Source organism: Macaca fascicularis, chromosome 10 (assembly GCF_037993035.2).
Source record: "Macaca fascicularis isolate 582-1 chromosome 10, T2T-MFA8v1.1".
In the NCBI taxonomy this organism is placed as follows: Eukaryota; Metazoa; Chordata; class Mammalia; order Primates; family Cercopithecidae; genus Macaca; species Macaca fascicularis.
The window spans coordinates 110034664-110052838 of record NC_088384.1 but is presented as its reverse complement, the minus strand read 5'-3'; the positions used below and the strand labels follow the sequence as shown (position 1 = coordinate 110052838).

At 38.9% G+C, this 18175-nt stretch overlaps 1 protein-coding gene across 13 annotated transcripts in view; it reads left to right on the top strand.

Moving 5' to 3' along the window:
• BCAS1 (brain enriched myelin associated protein 1) overlaps positions 1 to 18175 on the top strand; it is a 121331-nt gene that overhangs the window by 82015 nt on the left and 21141 nt on the right. For 4 of the 13 annotated variants that reach the window (XM_045363154.2, XM_005569380.4, XM_005569379.4 and 1 more), the window contains 2 exons: positions 7411 to 7452; positions 15873 to 16040. The exons of 3 other annotated variants lie outside the window; for them this stretch is intronic. In XM_045363154.2, coding sequence (XP_045219089.2) covers positions 7411 to 7452; positions 15873 to 16040 — 210 coding nt within the window. The remainder of the gene's footprint in view (positions 1 to 7410; positions 7453 to 15872; positions 16041 to 18175) is intronic. 6 more of the 13 variants (XM_074003248.1, XM_045363153.2, XM_074003247.1 and 3 more) reach the window with 2 other exon arrangements.

Here is an 18175-nt window from a genome sequence, read left to right as displayed (position 1 = left end):
AGCTTTCAAACATATTGATTTTCAAGTTTATAAGCCTGTAGTTATGGACAGCAGAAACGAATTTTTCCCAAAACAGGCTATGGATATGAACGTATAAGTTGTTTTGATTTATAGTCTTTATTGCTAGAGTAGTTATTATTATAAAATTTAAAAAATACCTTTAAGGAAACCAATTTCAAATTATGTTGTATTTTCCAAAAACATGTTTAAAATGCAGTTAACTGGAGTAAATATGCCCTTTATTGTTCTGAGTAAACTGGGTTCTCACTTGCCCTGTGATACAAATAACAGGTTAAATGTGAGATCCAGGCATGGCTCAAAGAACTGACTCAAAGAGGATGCTATAATACATCAGTCATAAGTTATTTACACTATTTGAGTTTCTTTTCCTCATTTGTTGAATAAGAGGATTGGGATACATAATGTTGATAATTCTTGTGTATGACAAGGCTTACATAACAGAATCAGAAAGGTTGAACTATGTATCCTTGGACAAATTGCTTGACCACTCAAAGACCCTCCTTTCTAATCTATAAAATAAGGACTATGTTTTTCTCACAGTATTGTTATAAGAAACCAATAATTGTACATATAAAGCACCTAATATACAGTATGTGCTCAATGAATGATGTCCTCATTTCTTCAAGTATGAACAATCAGTGGTCATGACTAACTACGCACGTGTGGCTTCTGGTGTTAACACCACCCTAAGTACAAAACAAGTATAAAATTCATTTGCTATCATCAAAAGATTTGAAATCCATTTGGAGGACCATGATACACACACACACACGTATTTGTAATTAATAATTGATATATTTGGAATATCTTCAAAATAGCCCTTTTCTGCTTTCCTTTGGGGGAGACAAAGAGTGGGGTGGGAAGAGAATGTGCACTCTGAAGCCACAGAGACATTATCAGGTCTCAGTTCTGACAGTTACTGACTGAATTTTAGCGGAGCACTTAAACTCTTGAGCCTCAGTTTCTTCAGTTGTAAAATTGGCCAATGATACCTATCTTTCATGTTTATTGGGAGGAATGAGAAAGAAAGAAAAGAAAGAAAAGAGAGAGAGAGAAAGAAAGAAAGAAAGAAAGAAAGAAAGAAAGAAAGAAAGAAAGAAAGAAAGAAAGAGAAAGAAAGAGAAAAAAAGAAAGAAAGAAAGAGAAAAAAAGAAAGAAAGAAAGAAGGAAGGAAGGAAGGAAGGAAGGAAAGGAAGGAAGGAAGGAAGGAAGGAAGGAAGGAAGGAAGGAAGGAAGGAAGGAAGGAAGGAAAAGAACACCAAAAGACTGATATTCAGTGAATTATAACCCCATTCTGAAACAATGAAATTTGCAATTTAGTGTTACTCTCTGGAGTACAGGTAACAAATGCTATGGTTGTTTAGAAAAGGGAGTAATCAGTGTACGTCAAAACAGACTTAAGAACTTAAAAAAATGTATCTGAATCTTTTGGGTGATTTGTTTCAAATACAGATTTTAACACCTTCCCATTGGGGATTCTGGTTGAGAAAATGTGGGCATATGTCTGGACAATTATGGAAGCACTTGAAAGATGGGCTGACCAATCTGGGCTTAATAGAAAATGTCTTAGGGCTACTGTGAGCTTAATGAACTCAGAAGAGCTGTCACATGATCAAAATGATGCTTTTAGAAGACTCACTAGGAACAGGGCAAATGCTGGCTTAAGTGTTACCATATGAAAGTCTTTTAAAGAAACCTTAAGAATTGAATTTGCTCTTTAAAGGAGAAGCAACTCTGTTATTCTAGTTTCTATGGATAAGCTATCTGCTGTTTAGCTCCCCTATTCTTAGCAATATAAATGTCCATACAGGAGCCTGTAGATTTCAGACTAGACTTTTTTATGGTCACCTTTAATGAGGCTGGACCTCAACTGTGGATCATCCACCACAACGTACTCATTGGCAGTAGAAAATAATGAACTGAAAAATGATGCTCCTGGTTCCTTAGCTCACAGGCTTCCTGTTATATAGAGAACATACAGAAAGAAGGGAGAAGTTGCCTTCATTTGTCTTTATGTATGAGCATGGAAACAATGCCCAATACAAATACAGGTTAAATGTGAGATCCAGGCTTGGCTCAAAGAGCGAACTCAGAGGATGCTATAATACATCAGTCAGCTTTCAAGGAGAGTAGAGACACACCTCAAGCCCCAAAGGCAGGTGTGATGTTCGAGTAAGAGCAAAGGTTTAATAGATGTTCCAGTAGAGACCTAGAAATTAAAGGAGATTGGTTTCCATTTTGAATACTAGCTTGGAATACACCATAAATCACTGAACCCACTGCCTGACAATAATAGCCTAAGAGTGGCCCTACAATGTGGGTTGTCATCATTATTATCTTTATTAGCATTACTATTTTTTTCAACTCTGTGCAATTGCATCTAATGCATGCTACTAAGCTGGAGGAATGCAAGCCAACAAAGAATATTTATTAAGAAACACAACACATTGCAAGGAGCTGTCTTTGGAAAGGCCTCTGGAATCTGGCCTCGGCCCTGTTTATTCAAAATTTTTATCAGTTAACTTGGACAACGACCAAGTCAAAAGAACATTTATCAAGTTTACAAGCTGGGTGGGTTCACTAATGTAGTCCAAAATATAAACAATATGAATCTCAAAATAATGGCACAATGGGCTGAAGTTAGTATGACCTAGAATATTTGGTTTTCAAAGATCAACATGCCACTATGTTATGGTACTTGGGCCATCAAGATTTTAACTAAGACCCACATTGTCCCCTACTCCATTCCAACTTTGGAACCTAATATAACCTATTAGTTAGCAGTGTTAAAAATGTCTGTTTATAAGGGGTTCAGTAGCAAACATACATCTGGCCCAAGCCGGCTTAAGAACATTTCAAAAGCGATATAGAATTACTCAAGAAAATTCCTAAATAGGTCTAGTAGATCTAGCCAATGTCACTGCTTCCCAGCATTTATAAAAATCGCTACTGTTAATTGAAAATATACCATGTGCAGGTACCGTGCTAAGTGCTTTACATAAACAAAATAAATATCAGCAATTTTCGTAGAATGCTGAGCATAAATGAATCCATGCCCACACAAATCCCATCCAGATAGTTCCAGGGATCCAAGATAGGTGATCATGAATCAGCCTGGGCTGCCATATGTCCCTTCTGGGTGGTCACCCCCAAGCCACACCACTGCCACCACCGCAGCCACCAAGGAGATGATCCGTGCCAATTTATCCCACTCGTCACTGCTGCTGGGACTCCCAAGCCCACCGGAGTTCACCTGTCTCTTGCAAGGCAACAGGCAGAAAACGTTTTCCTTCCATGTTAAGCTCAGCGCTGAAAGGAGAATCCCACTGCAGCTGAAAGGAGAATCCCGCTGCAGCTGCTTGGGCCCCAGAGTGACCCCATTTGGCAAGACCCACCGTCGGCATCCATACAGCCCCTTTTCTCTCCAGTCCACACCCAATTCAAGAGTAGCTGAGCTGGACTGGGTTGTGCTACCAGTCACCAGCACCCTACCCAGAACCACTATTTCCCACAAGCCCTGGAGGTTGCTGATTCTGGAGTTCCCATTGCTCCTGGTAAATTCTCTTTCTAGGGTCCATTTCTTGAAACCTTTATTTTTGCTCTACTTCAATGCATTCTGGCTTATAGAAAAGTCTATAAACCACTGTACCCTAATTCCAGACATGGTTCAAGTTGTTCCTGCCCCTCCCCCATACGCATACCTTCCAGGATCTCCAACTCCCGTGTAAATGAGAGTCTTCATGTAAGTACCAAGAGGAACCATGTGGGTTTGACTCCAGCCACCAGGCTTCAGTGAGTCGCAGCTGTGCTTCAGCCGTGATTTTCCCTCCACAGGCTTTATTTTATTTTTCCTTAAAACAACGCCATGATCGGTAGATAGTCTAACAGTCAGCCTTTGAGTTAAGTGAACTGAGGTGCAGAGAAGTGTGATTAATTTGCCCAAGATTGCATTGCTGAAACACTGAATTTGTACCTGATTCCTTAGTGTATGGTGCTCTAGACTTGGATTCTGAGCAGATTTTCTTTTACATGTATCAAACGCTAAAAGGGGGATCAGAACCTGTCCTCTTATTATCCATTTTTGAATTCTTATATTAACTGGATATTTTGACAACTGCTAACAGAAGGCTACACTTGTAGGCCAGTGTGCAAATGTACAAAAATAGTTCAAAATTATTTAGAATGGCTCTTGGACACAATCTGAGAAGCACTGAATCATTTACATAGTGCATTTATCTCCTGTTTTCATTCTGCTCCAATTCTCCTGGTGACATTAAGAATCTCTTCTTGGCCGGGCGTGGTGGCTCATGCGTGTAATCCCAGCACTTTGAGAGGCCAAGTTGGGCAGATCACAAGGTCAGCAGATCAAGATCATCCTGGCTAACACGGGGAAACCCCGTTTCCACAAATTTAATACAAAAAATTAGCCGGGCATGGTGGCAGGCGCCTGTAGTCCCAGCTACTCGGGAGGCTGAGGCAGGAGAATGGTGTGAACCTGGGAGGCGGAGCTTGCAGTGAGCCAAGATTGTGCCACTGTACTCCAGCCTGGGTGACAGAGCAAGACTCTGTCTCAAAAAAAAAAAAAAAAAGACGTCTCTTCTTGATATTCACAGGCATTTATTACTGTACAAACACCTGCTGATCTCTTTTTTAAAGACTTAAAAACAATTAGAACTTAATGCATGTTTTTTATTTATTGTACTTTTTAATACGTACTACTACTTATAGCAAGGATGTTGATATGACATTTACTGTAATGATAAGGCATTTCTTTTAAAATATATTTAACTTTAAAAAGTAAAATACATTTAAGTAAAAAATATTAAGTAAAAATATATTTAAGTAAAAAGAGGGTCAGTTTAAAGAAAAACATCAACTAAATAGAGGTGGTACATGGTCAGGTCAAGAATTAGAACATGGTATGAAAATCACTGAAGTCTGAGAGATGCTCAACTAAATTAGTTCCCAAAAGTAGTGCTTTGCCAAATAGCCAGACTTTAAAAATATAAAATAGCAATTCCTTTTGAAACAGACAATATTTATAATGCCAGATTTAAAACATCAGAAAGATGTGGAGGTCTGAAACCATAATGAAGATTTTAAAAATCTGTTCAGAAGCAGCCACTTCTATTCCTCACTATCACCTACATTGGTAATGGAATCTATACCAAGTTACCAGTTGCTTCTGAAATATAGTGAGCAATGAACAGCCAGAAACTTTCTAGACACGGGCAATCAAAGATAAAAACTAGTCTTGTTGCAATAAACTGGGACAGGAAAAAGGGTGTGAAAACCTAGAAGTACTGTTCTTAAATAATGGAAGAGTTTTCTCAGTCTAATATAAACAGTATAATGATTCCTGAAACTTTTGTGGGCTGACCTTAGGTCTGGCTTTAAAGATACCATTTGGTTCATTACCTGTTCATAGTATTAACTAGTGTCTGACTAACCTCAGAGAAAAGGGGTGCAGTTTAAAGAAAGTATCTGATTTGGTTTGGCTGTGTCCCCACCCAAATCTCATCTCAAATTGTGATCCCCATAATCCCCAGGTGTCAAAGGAGGGACCTGATAGGAGGTGATTGGATCATGGGGGGAGCTTCCCCCATGCTGTTCTCTTGATAGCGAGTGAATTTTCATAAGATATGATGGCTTAATAAGGGGCTCTTCTCCCTTCACTCTCTCTTGCCTGCCACCATGTAAGATGTGCCTGTTTCCCCTTCCACCATGATTGTAAGTTTCCTGAGGCCTCCCCAGCCATGTGGAACTGTGAATCTATTAAACCTCTTTCCTTTATAAATTACCCAGTCTCAGGTAGTATCTTTATAGCAGTGTAAAAACAGATTAATACAGTAACACTACTGCTAATTTCTTCTGAACACACTGCAATTTCCTGATAATCAGAAGCTTCCAGAAATTCAACAATCTCTTTTAGGAACATTTTTGTGCCCAGAGAAACTTCACTATGGGAAGAAGATAACTAGAAATAAATTATGCAATCTGAAGATCTCATCTAGAGAGACAATAAGTCTGTATGTGAAGAAAGAAGTTCACACAATTGCCAAAAAAATGTGTTTCTGACCCTTGAAGTCATCATAGCAGGGGAAAATTTGGTTTTTAGATGTAAAATAAATGCATTAGAAACATTTCTACCACTTTCTGGTTCTAGTTTAACTGGAACAAGTGGCTTCACCTCTCTGAACCTCTATTTCTTACTCTGTAAGTGATCACAATACTTACCATTTTGGGGTGCTTTGAGTGAGATAATATATAATGCAAGATGCCTAGTGCAGAAGATATATTTGTAAATATTACTTCCTGTCTTCCCCTCCCCTGGATGTCTTAAAGAAAAAAAATAGGACTTAGTAACAAAATGGATATAGACAGAGTTCTTAACTTGTAATCCAAGAGGAGAGACACAGAAGGTCTATGAATCCTGAAATTATTTGCAAAGTATATTGTTTATGTGCATTTCTCTGGGAGGAGAGTCCAGATCTATGAAATGAGTCTCAAAGTGGTCTGTAACATCCACACCCGTCCGTCCAGAAGTTTAAGAACCACCAAAAGAAAGATACAAAAATGAACTCCAAAGTTGGCTGATAGAATAATTGTGACTTTGAACTTTGACAGAATCGGGATAACTCCTATCCCACTTGGGGCAGGACTGCATATGCCAGAATTACTCCAGGGAGTATAATGGTGTTTGAATGTAGATAAGTAGGACTGCAGCAATCTAGCCTTCCACAGACATGTTTTAGTCAAATTGAATTTTGACTTGATGAACTTGGCCTAGACTGAGGCCTGATGAAAGCAGCGGCCCCTGCTGCTGGCCCCTGTGCTATGGTCAGGATAGGGCTTGGACCTTGCCTATTGTATTATAAAGCCTGCTTGCTCAAAAGGGCCACTGAATGAGTTTCTCTGGACTTATTACCAGAATTTTCCTGAGCAGCTTCTTTGTTTTTACCTAACAGTGACTCTGTATTGAATGATTAATTGCATTTCTCTCTTTTCATCAGCTACTAGAAAATATAAAGACAAGTACGTTGCTTACCTACAGCAGTTAGCATTTTCTTGCTTACCTACAGCAGTTAGCATTTTCTGTGACAACACTTCTGCTTGCTCCATTTGTATCATGGCTGCATCCGTGTTTTAATTTTCTCTTGGTTGCATTTTAAAATACATAACTATATATATATACATATATATATACATATATACTGTTTTCATTTTTGTAAGTCTCCTTCAAGTCCTTTTTAGAATGAGGTGTACATAGGCAATTCAGTGTCCCCAAATGCACCACAAGACTGTGAGCCCAACTAACCCTTTGCTTTTATGTAACAATTTTGTTTTTGTAACCTTTTAACTCTCACTTTTGTTTTTATCTTCCTTTAGTCAGTTAAAGAGGACTCAGTCCCCACAGGTGCAGAGGAGAATGTAAGTTACACATTGCACAGCAGAATCATTCCATTCTCATCTTCCGCCATGTTGGACAATTGGGCATTTTCAGCTCTGGGATCCTGTGTTCTTGCATGCTGCCAGTGTGATTTGTTTGTTGTAGACTCTTTCACCCCATATGTGATTAGGGACGCATGGAGGATAACATTGGATGAATTTTTGTAACTCTCATTGAATCAGTGCAAAATAAGTGCAAAATCAGGGCACGAATTTTTATAATTGTTATCAGTAGGGGATGAAAGAGTCTACTACACGTAAGAACAGCTTTGTGCTTCCTTGAGGGATAATGATGCTCCGCCTGCTGCTTCATTCCACCTTGACTGCTCGTTCACTCTTATTTCCATGGTAATCCAGTTTCTTACTAATTCTGGGCGGTACCCAGGACAGGGAGTTGCATCAGGCATGAGAATATCTTGCAGCAATAGACGCTGAGAATGTCAGTCTCAGGTTAAGACAGCTGACTCCACAGGTCTACCTCTGAGATAGAGACGTTGAGCCTCACTGTTTTCCTGGCTTTTAATCTTCTAGAGGAATCGTCAAAATTTTCAAGACAGTACATTCATCCCTGAAAGGGATGGTGCTATGTAAAGCACCACAAAAACGTAGCTTCCAGGGAGATTAACAAATTGACCTCATGAGTTTCAGACCCAAAACAACAGCTGTCTGCCCTGAAAGAAGTACAGTCTTTGGGAAATTTTTATAAGTAGGGATAAGTGAATTCACAGCTCCTTAAGATAGAAACCGGACATTATTGTTTTGCCAAAGCAAAACTGTTCTGGGTGTCCCTTATTTACTTGCCACAAATAGGGAGTGTGTTTTTATTTTTATTTAGTTATGGGAACTGAACAGATGTTGAACATCCAAACACGTTCCTGAAATGTTGTCTGTGATGTGGAATAAAAATTAGAATGGCTATGTTATGATTTTTGTTGGAAGAAAAATCTTGAAATTGTGTCCAGAGTTGGTTCCTTCCATTGGGTTCTTGGTCTCGCTGACTTCAAGAAAGAAGCCACCGACCTTCACAGTGAGTGTTACAGCTCTTAAAGGTGGCACAGACCCAAAGAGTGAGCAGCAGCAAGATTTATTGTGAAGAGCGAAAGAACAAAGCTTCCACAGCATGGAAGGGGACCCAAGTGGGTTGTTGCTACTGGCTAGGGTGGCCAGCTTTTACTTCCTTATTTGACCCCACCCACATCCTGCTGATTGGTTCATTTTACAGACTGCTGATTGGTCCATTTTACAGAGTGCTGATTGGTGTGTTTACAAACCTTTAGCTAGACACAGAACACTGATTGGTGCATTTTTACAGAGTGCTGATTAGTGCATTTACAATCCTTTAGCTAGACACAGAGCACTGATTGGTGCATTTTTACAGAGTGCTGATTAGTGCATTTACAATCCTTTTGCTAGACAGAGTGCTGATTGGTGCATTTACAATCCTTTAGCTAGACACAGAGCACTGATTGGTGCATTTTTACAGAGTGCTGATTGGTGCGTTTACAATCCCCTAGCAAGACAGAAAAGTTCTCCAAGTCCCCACTTGACCCGGGAAGTCCAGCTGGCTTCACCTCTCAAAATCTGTTTGTTAGTTTTGCTGCCCTTCCTTCCTTCCTTCCTTCCTTCCTTCCTTTCTTGAGCCAATCTTAGTAGCTCAGCAAAGCTAAGGTCTCTCATCATTCCAGAAAGTTCTCATGAATTACTATTTTATAGAAAGTCAAAGTTTGTATTCCAGCAACCTACAAGAAGGAACTCCACAAGACTTCTTCCCACGAACTTTAAGTTTAAAAGCTGCCAGTAAAATCTGTAGCATCTGTTAGCTTTGAGGTTCTGACTTTTCTAAAGAAAAACTTTTTGGATATTTGTGTGCAGTTGCTTGTTTAGGGAACCCTGTGTTTCCCACAGCTCAGATGCTACAATGCAGAGTTGATCTCTAACAGGCAAACAGAAGATATTCCATTTTCTAGTGTGAAATTTTAAATAGAAATATAAACAGGAATTAAAAGTTAAATTATTGACACCAAACAATAACACAAAAACTGATGAAGGACATAAAATAAGGCAAAATATTTGTTAAATAAAATAAACAAGCATTATAAAAATTGCCTTAAATGACTTAACACTACAAGTGACATTTTGATTTTTAAGGCTCAATATTTCATCCTCTTTTTTTTGTTTGTGTGTTTGTTTGTTTGTTTGTTTGTTTTCTTGAGACAGAATTTTGCTCTTTTCACCCAGGCTGGAGTGCAGTGGTGCAATCTCAGCTCACTGCAACCTCTGGCCCCCCAGGTTTGAGTGATTCTCCTGCCTCAGCCTCCCAAGTAGCTGGGATTACAGGCAGGTGCCACCACACCTGGCAAATTTTTGTATTTTTAGTAGACACAGGGTTTCACCATCTTGGCCAGGCTGGTCTCAAACTCCTGATCTGAAGTGATCTGCCCATCTTGGCCTCCCAAAGTGCTGGGATTACAGGCGTGAGCCACCACTCCCAGCATCAGTATTTCATCTTTTGACAGCCTATCACTTGGAGGGAATGAGGATGATGGTTGTGACGTTGATCCCATCATCTTCAGGCCATACCACCTCGTGAGCCTCAGTTTACTCCTCTGTTAAATGGCAATAATAATATCACCTACACTTTAGGGTTCTTGTGAAAATTAAATGAGATAATATCTATAGCATGCTTACTTCAGTGCCTGAAATGTAGGAGGAACTCAATAATTTTAGGGATCAGCAAACTATAGCTCATGGGCCAAATACAGCCCACAAGCTAAAAATGATGTTTACATTCTAGAATGGTTGATAAAAATTAAAAGAAGAATATTTTATGATGTGAATTCAAAGTTCAAATTCAGTGTCCAGAAATAAAGTTTTATTAGAACACAGTCATGCTCATTCCTTTACATATCATCTATGGTTGCTTTACTGCTAGGTAGCAGAGTTGAGTAGTTTCAACAGAGACACTGATTGGCAGGGCCTTTGCAGGAAAAGTTTGCCACCTTCTGCAGTAATTGTTAGCAAATTAGCAAATAGGAGACAACATAGTAAGTGAGCATGTCCCAGTAATCAGTGATTTTATTTCCTAGTGAAATTATACAGCTCACAGCTGACTCCGTGTCCATGTGGATTGAAGGAATATGTAAAACAGAGTTAGATTTAATTTCCACCTCCCAAATAAGAGAGAAAGCATTAGTCAAAACAATGTATTGTACTCTACAACTTCACAACAGGACAATTGGATGTGATTAACCATATTACAAGAGTGCTTTAAATAGCGACTTCTGGCTAAAATGTGGTTGAATTTATTCTTTAAAATTTCTCCCACCTACACCTTTCTGGAACTAATCTATCAACTGATGCAAGGCCCACTTGTATTAAAAAAAAAAAAAAGAAAGAAAGAAAAAAAAGACAGAGTGATGTCAACATTTCTCAAAGTTTTTCACAGAAAGAAAAATAAGGATTTTTGAAGCCTATGGAAGTTTAGTGCTTTTCCTAGAATGTGCTTCTGGTCCTATCAGAAATAAATCTTTTTTAACTCTTGAAATGATAGAATCTATCAGTTGTAGTAAAAAAAAAAAAAAAAGAAAAAAAAATGTTTTGCTCATTGGTTGAGTTAATGTTCTAATGAAAAAAAAAATTCTTTCCTTCCAATAACCTGCAAGACCATGGAAACAGGTACTTCTGTTGCTTATCCCTCTTAATAAGTAACCTCTCAGTTGCAAGTGAAAGAAAACCCAGTTCAACCTGGATTAGAAAGAAAGTGGCATTTACTGGCTCTCATCACTAGAAAGTTAAATTGGTTTCAAATAAAGTTTAATTCAGGGCTCTCCCTGGGTTCAGCCTTCTTGGCCTGGCTACATTTTCAGCTTTCCAACATCACATCACTCAGTCCAAAGTAAATGAGCTATTTGTCAAGTAGCAACCCTACATGTCCTGGAAATTTGTTCTGTTTCACTGACTGAAATGCATTCACATGCTGTATTCGTCAGCTTTTGCCAGGTTATGTTGCAGTAACAACCAAGTCCCAAATTTCAGTGCTTCTGAATAGCAAAGAAGTTGTTTGTTTGTTTTTTTTCCTTTTCTCACTCATGCTACAAGCCAGCTAGCAGTTGGCTTTGGCTAACCCATTTGGCCTCTTAATGCTGAGGTCAGTAGGGAAGCAACAGTGCCTTCAAAAAGGAGATGCAGTTCTTGTTGCAGAGAGAAAATGGTGGCATGGGTGAATCACGCAATGGATCCTAAAGCTTCTGCTCAGCCATGGTATATGTCATATCTACCCATGTTCCATTCACTAAAGCAAGTCACACATCAATGGGCACAGGTGTGTAATTCATTTGCAGGAAGATAGGGTAAATAATTAGAGAAATAATACAATTTGCCGCATGCTGTCATTTCTAAACCAACACAGTCAAAGAGCTTGATCATGTTGATTGGTTTAGACCTTTTCAATTGGCTTCATTCAAACTACATAGTCTTGAAGTTAGGAAAGATTGCTCTCCCAAGGCAAAATTACAATGTGTAAGCAGATGAGAGAGAATAGTTACTGAGTAGAAAAAAAAAAATCTGTAGGAGGTCTTTGTAATCAATCACATTAAAAATCCAGTCAAAATAATCTTTAAAATATTCTAAAATAAAAACCTTTAATGTTAATATGATGTTGTGCATGAAGTTTAGATGGAGGAAATCTATTTTGCCATGAATCAGTTTCCAAAAGCCACAGTTCTAGTAAAAACTGTATAACCAAATTTCAAGAGTAAGTGTAGTATAAAATTTGAGGCAGAAAGGGAGACTCTTCACTGAAATGTATATTGTCAATATTAGATGTACCAGCCATCTTCATGCTCTGTCTACCATATCCTCTACAGAAATCAAGCAGGCAGGATTTAATTCTAAAATGTAGCACACATCTGACTTTAATTATGTCCATTCATGATTTCCAAAATTAAAATGTGCAGATGCGGTCATATATTCTAAATAGGAAACAACTTTTTCCAAAGCCCTGGCCTGGGAGAAATTTGGAAAATTATCCAAATAAAAATTGAATTCTTATGTCTGTATATGCAAATCAGATCTGTACTTAGCCAAGATTGTTCTGGATTTCCACACTGGATGTCAGTGGATTTTCCTTGGCTACTAAAAGCCAACTTCTCGGCCTGCCTTCAAAGGTAGTGGAAGTCTCCAGAAGTACTGTATTTTTTTACCTGCTGAAATACTTATGTTCTGGAGAATGGACTTGTGGCCTAGGATTTATGGGTTGATACCTCTCAACATTTGCAAAGGCTCAGCAAGGGAACCACTGGCATCTAAATAGAATTGATTTACAGAGTTATTGCCATACAGTCTGATCATTTTATTTATGAGTAATTTTTCCTCCAGGTCTTTGCACACAAAGAAAGAACTCATTGCCTCAAAGACAGAATACTTCTGAACCCAAACTCCATTCCTTATCTACTTAAGAGCTATTTTCTATTTCTCTACTCTTCTACCCTTAGTTTTAGGCAAAGTTGCCAACTTTATATCCCCAAAGTATTTGATCGTGATTAGTCTAAGTTAGTGATCTCATTTCCTTCACTAATAAGTGGCCTGGGGGTAAGTGGCTTCGCTCTGACCTGTGAAATTTAGGTACCCTGAGGTGGGAGATGAAAATGCAGATGTTTATTTTTTGCAAGTCTTTGGCTGTGACCTTCCTTCCTTCTCAGAACATTGGATTGAGGATGTGATATCTGGAATTGTCACAGCTATTTTTATAACCACGAGGTAACAAATAAAATGATGAAAATCTAGCATGCCAAGAATAGTAGAGCCAAGAACAGAAAGAGTCAAAGTTCTTAGAGATATTGTGGAGCCACCGAAGCAACCCCAGAACTTCTTGTTCCATGTTTTCATTGGTTAAGCCACTATTAGATACATTCAGTTGCCACAGAAAATGCCATCCTCATTGTAATGCCTATTTATCTGTGGTGAGACTTTGGCCAAGTCATTCAATTATTCACTCTTTATCTATAGAATAGGGATAATGTTATATTTCCTAAGCTGTCAAACTACTTCTTGATGCCATTTATAAAAGAATATTAAACACCCTGTACAACACCAGGCATAGTAAGAAGTAGCTATAAATATAATCATCTGTAAATAATGGATATGTGCATGGTGCATAATCCAGATAATTCATGCTCATAGAGTAAATAGCTCTAACATTAACACAAATAACAACCACTAGCATTAACTGAGCACATGGTGCTAAGAACTTGACATGTATTGCCTGATTTAAGATGCAGACAACTTTCTGATGTGTATACGATCCCACTGATAACAGAGAAGACGAAATCACAGAGCTGTTGAGCACTGAGCTTAGATTAGCACACCCATAAGGGGTACAGATGTGATTTAGAGCCCAGCAAGTTGTTCTGGAGCTTGTCCTCTATGACCACGAGTTAGACTGCCTACATTTCAGCCTCACCTGAAGAAGCTTGTGGCTCACACTTATTTTTCAGAAATGCAATTGAATTAGTTCAAAATGTGGAAATCCATGTCCACGCTCTATTACCATTCTCAGTCTCTGATATGGCTCCAGTCTCCACCTCGTTTCCTAAAGATAGATTGGGATCCAAAACCAGCAGCCCCGCAGCAGGCCATTCCTCACAAATAGGTTTTGTTTGGCCAAGCCAGCGTTTTTAATCATTTAACGTCTTTAGATGGGACAGTTTGACTTGACTTTGTCATCATCCCTATCACTCCTTTTTGTCTTATGTCTGGTCCATCAGTGCCGATATTCTCTGCCTTACCTCCTGAGGACTTTTGAGTTTATAACCCCCCAACTTCCATTTTTGTTTACAGAAAAGAAAATACTAGAAATTGTGTCAATAGCTTAAGAAAATTAATTTAGCTTAAGCAATGTGATTTCGTTGCCAAATGCTGGGGTGTTCCGCATGCTGATTTGTTGATGGGCAACTCCCTGAATCAAATGACAATACAGAGACTAAGGGTTCTTCTCGATTTGGAAAATTCGGGTCATTTGCAAACCAATGGTTTGTTCTATATGATGGGAAAGAAAATGGTTCTCAGCAGACCATATTTTTGGAAATAACTGAGTCCCCTTCCCCTACCCCCTGACACCAAGAAAAGGCTCCGAGAAAGCCGGGGGTCTGGCTCAGCAAAGACAAGTGGGAAGATACCTTTGACTCTATGGCACTTTCCAGGGAGCAGCAGGTGAAAACCATGCAGTTTAAAGGGCAGATAGGAAATATTTCAGGCTTCATAGGCCGTTTGCGGTCTCCACCCCACACATTTTATCTTTTAAAATATTTCTTCCAACGCTTTAAATGCGTAAAATCCATCAGGCATGGTCGCGTGTGCTGATAGTCTCAGCTACTTAGGAGGCCGAGGTGGGAGGATCCCTTGAGCCCAGGAGTTGAAAGCCAGCCTGGGCAACGTAGCGCGTCTTCATTTCTTAAATAAATAAATAAAATTAAAAGGCAAAGACCATCCTTAGCCCAGGAGCCATACAGAGGCAGTCACTGAGCTAGATCTGGTAGTATTTTGCCAGCCCCTGCCTCAGGAAACGAAGGAAATAATAAAAGCCTCTCCTGGCCAATTCGCTCTGTCCTGTTGCAGGGAGCAACACAAATGCAGAAACTGTCCCAGATGTGACTGGGGCCCTGTACAAATGGAGTGAGGCACTGCAAAAGAACACAAGTTGAGAGCAGAGTATGGTAGATGGGCCCTTCCATCCAAGCCGCCACAGACACTCAGAGGCAGGGGACATCGAGCTCACTAGGTACCATGGCCAGGGCCGTGAACAACTTAGCCATCATTTTCTTGCCAAGTTCATTTTTCTTCTGAAAGCATAAACTTCAATTAAGTGAAATTGCAAGTGACTGTTCTGGGGAAAAATTAGATGTCACTTAATGAGGAAGCGGATTAAACGGAGTGGTTTTTACACTCTCCTTTCTACAAAGAGGACAGATTCTTCACAGTTGCAGGGGAACTGGAAAGAGAACTGGAAGCTGTCATGGTTACCGTCTCTAAGGTTGGACTCTTAAGAAAATGATTATTCCTGGTTTCTACACAGGCCAAGTGTAATTCACCTCGGTGGCAGATTAAAGAGGTGGGTTTACTAGAATAGAATGGGTATTGGGCATGCTCCAAAGGACAGTCCCCAAAAAGAACCTCCTATCTCTTCTTCCCCTTGGGGAAGGGATTTTGCCACTACCATGTCAATGTGGCAGCTGCTTGGAAATTGGTGCATTGCTTCTCCAAGAGGTGCCTGTGTAGAAATGGTCATAGATTCAAAACTGTAGCTACTACGTGGACAGGGGGGCAACAAGGACCCCACTTTGTAAAACGTGTTTTGGGGGAATGTTTTGTTTTTCATTTTCTTATTACCTGGCAAAATAATCCAGGTGGTGTGTGAATCACCAGTAGAGATTATAAAGTCCAAGGAAGTAGAATCAGCCTTACAAACAGTGGACCTCAACGAAGGAGATGCTACACCCGAACCCACAGAAGCGAAACTCAAAAGAGAAGAAAGCAAACCAAGAACCTCTCTGATGACGTTTCTCAGACAAATGGTAAGCCCCTTACTTCCAGTATAGGAAACCTAAAGTACCTAGAGTGGCTTCTGGGAACAATGGGCTCATGCCACAGGTAGTAGGACACATAATTGTAGACAGTATGTATGGAATATGATTGGAATATGAATTGTGTAGTGAGAAAATTCCCTTTTTTCCTTCTGATTCAATCATACAGAAAGTCTCCGTTTGTTGCTAATATTCTTTAACCCTTTAATGCCTGCTAACTCTTTTTAACAAAAAAAGAGCTGCCCTTGGGTTCGAATTTTTTTTTAATTTCAATAGTTGTGGACATACAAGTGGTTTGGGGTTACATGGATTAGTTCTTTAGTGGTGATTTCTGAGACTTTAGTGCACCTGTCACCCGAGCAGTATGCACTATAGCCAGTATGCAGTCTTTTATCCCTCACCCCTCTCCCAACCTTCTCCCCTGAGTCCCCCAAAGTCCATTATATCATTTTTATGCCTTTGTATCCTCATAGCTTAGCCCCCACTTATAAGTGACAACATACAGTATTCGGTTTTCCATTCCTGAGTTACTTCACTTAGAATAATGGCCTCCAGCTCCATCCAAGTTGCTGCAAAAGACATTATTTCATTCCTTTTTCTGGCTCAGTAGTATTCCATGGTGTACATATGCCACATTTTCTTTATCCACTCATTGGTTGATAGGCACTTAGGTTGGTTCCATATCTTTGCAATTGTGAATTGTGCTGCTATAAACATGTGTGTGCAGGTGTCTTTTTCAGATAATGACTTATTTTCCTTTGGGTAGATACCCAGTAGTGGGATTGCTGGATCGAAGAGTGAATATACGTTTAGTTTTTTAAGGAATCTCCACACTGTTTCCCATAGTGGTTGTGCCAGTTCACATTCCCACCAACACTGTAAAAGTGTTCCCTTTTCACCACATCCACACCAACATCTATTTTTTTTTTCAGCTTTTTAATTGCGGTTGGGTCCAAATTTTGGCATACAATAGCATCTAACTAGAAGTTACTATTATTGCTTACTTTTATTTATTTTTAAAGTTTCCTTCTGTTGGTGGTCAATGATACTGCTTTTCTCATTATGGTAATGATATGAGGTTTTCTTTGAAATGCATTTGTTTACATAAAGAATATCAGGTATTTTAAGGATTATGTATTAAATAGTCCAAGTTATATAAAGATGTGGCAAAAATTCTGAAGGTGACATGTGAGTGACACAAATTTGGACAAAACTAGCTTACAGATAAACTAAATAGGAAATGACAACATAATATTCCAATAGTGAAATATGTAACTTAGTTGATGAATTAGCCATGCTTTTAATTTGTGTAGAATAGAAAGAATGTGATAGATACATTTTACTATTTACAACAAGCCATGCACATTAAATGTCTAAACAGCCAGGAGCTTAAATAATATAATGCAACAAAACCTAAATCAGTTGGAGAACAAAAAACAAAAAATGCATGTAAAAGGTCATTAGTTTAATTCTCTTTTAATGAAAAACAAGAATTTCATTATAGTGTGCCTTTATTTTCAGGAGTATTTGGAGTTTAATCCTTTGAGAAAGCAACTCTCTAATTTCACAGGCTCAACCTGTTAAGGAATTCTTTCTAGCCTACAAAACAAAACAAAACCCTTGCCAATGCGAACTGAGGCATATTAGAAATAATTGTGTTAGAAATTGTTGACAGGAATCATTTTCTTTTCTTGTTATATTCTCATGGAGTAAAAAGTGTAGAATCAGTTGTGGGTGGCCCATATGGCCAAAACCCCATCTATCTCATTGGCCATTTGATCTGAAGTTTGGCAGTGAAAATGGAGATTAAGACCTGAGATTTTTTTAAACCAATTTTTACATGATGCCAGGAAAGAAAAGAACATTTGGTCTGTTTCTGGCAACTCATCTAACTTACAAATGGGATCCCCAAATAACTCATCATAATATTGACAGCGATCAGCTTTTCCATTTCTGGATGGAATTGAGAGATACCGGAAAAAAAAAAAAAGCAAATACAATGAAGGTCTCTTCCAAGTAACCAACACGAAGCTCCTTCATTTAAAACAGGGAAAAGGACAAGAAACTCCAAAGAAAGCGTGAGAAGAAAAAAAAGAAAAAACAAAAAAGACCTCTAAACCACTCAC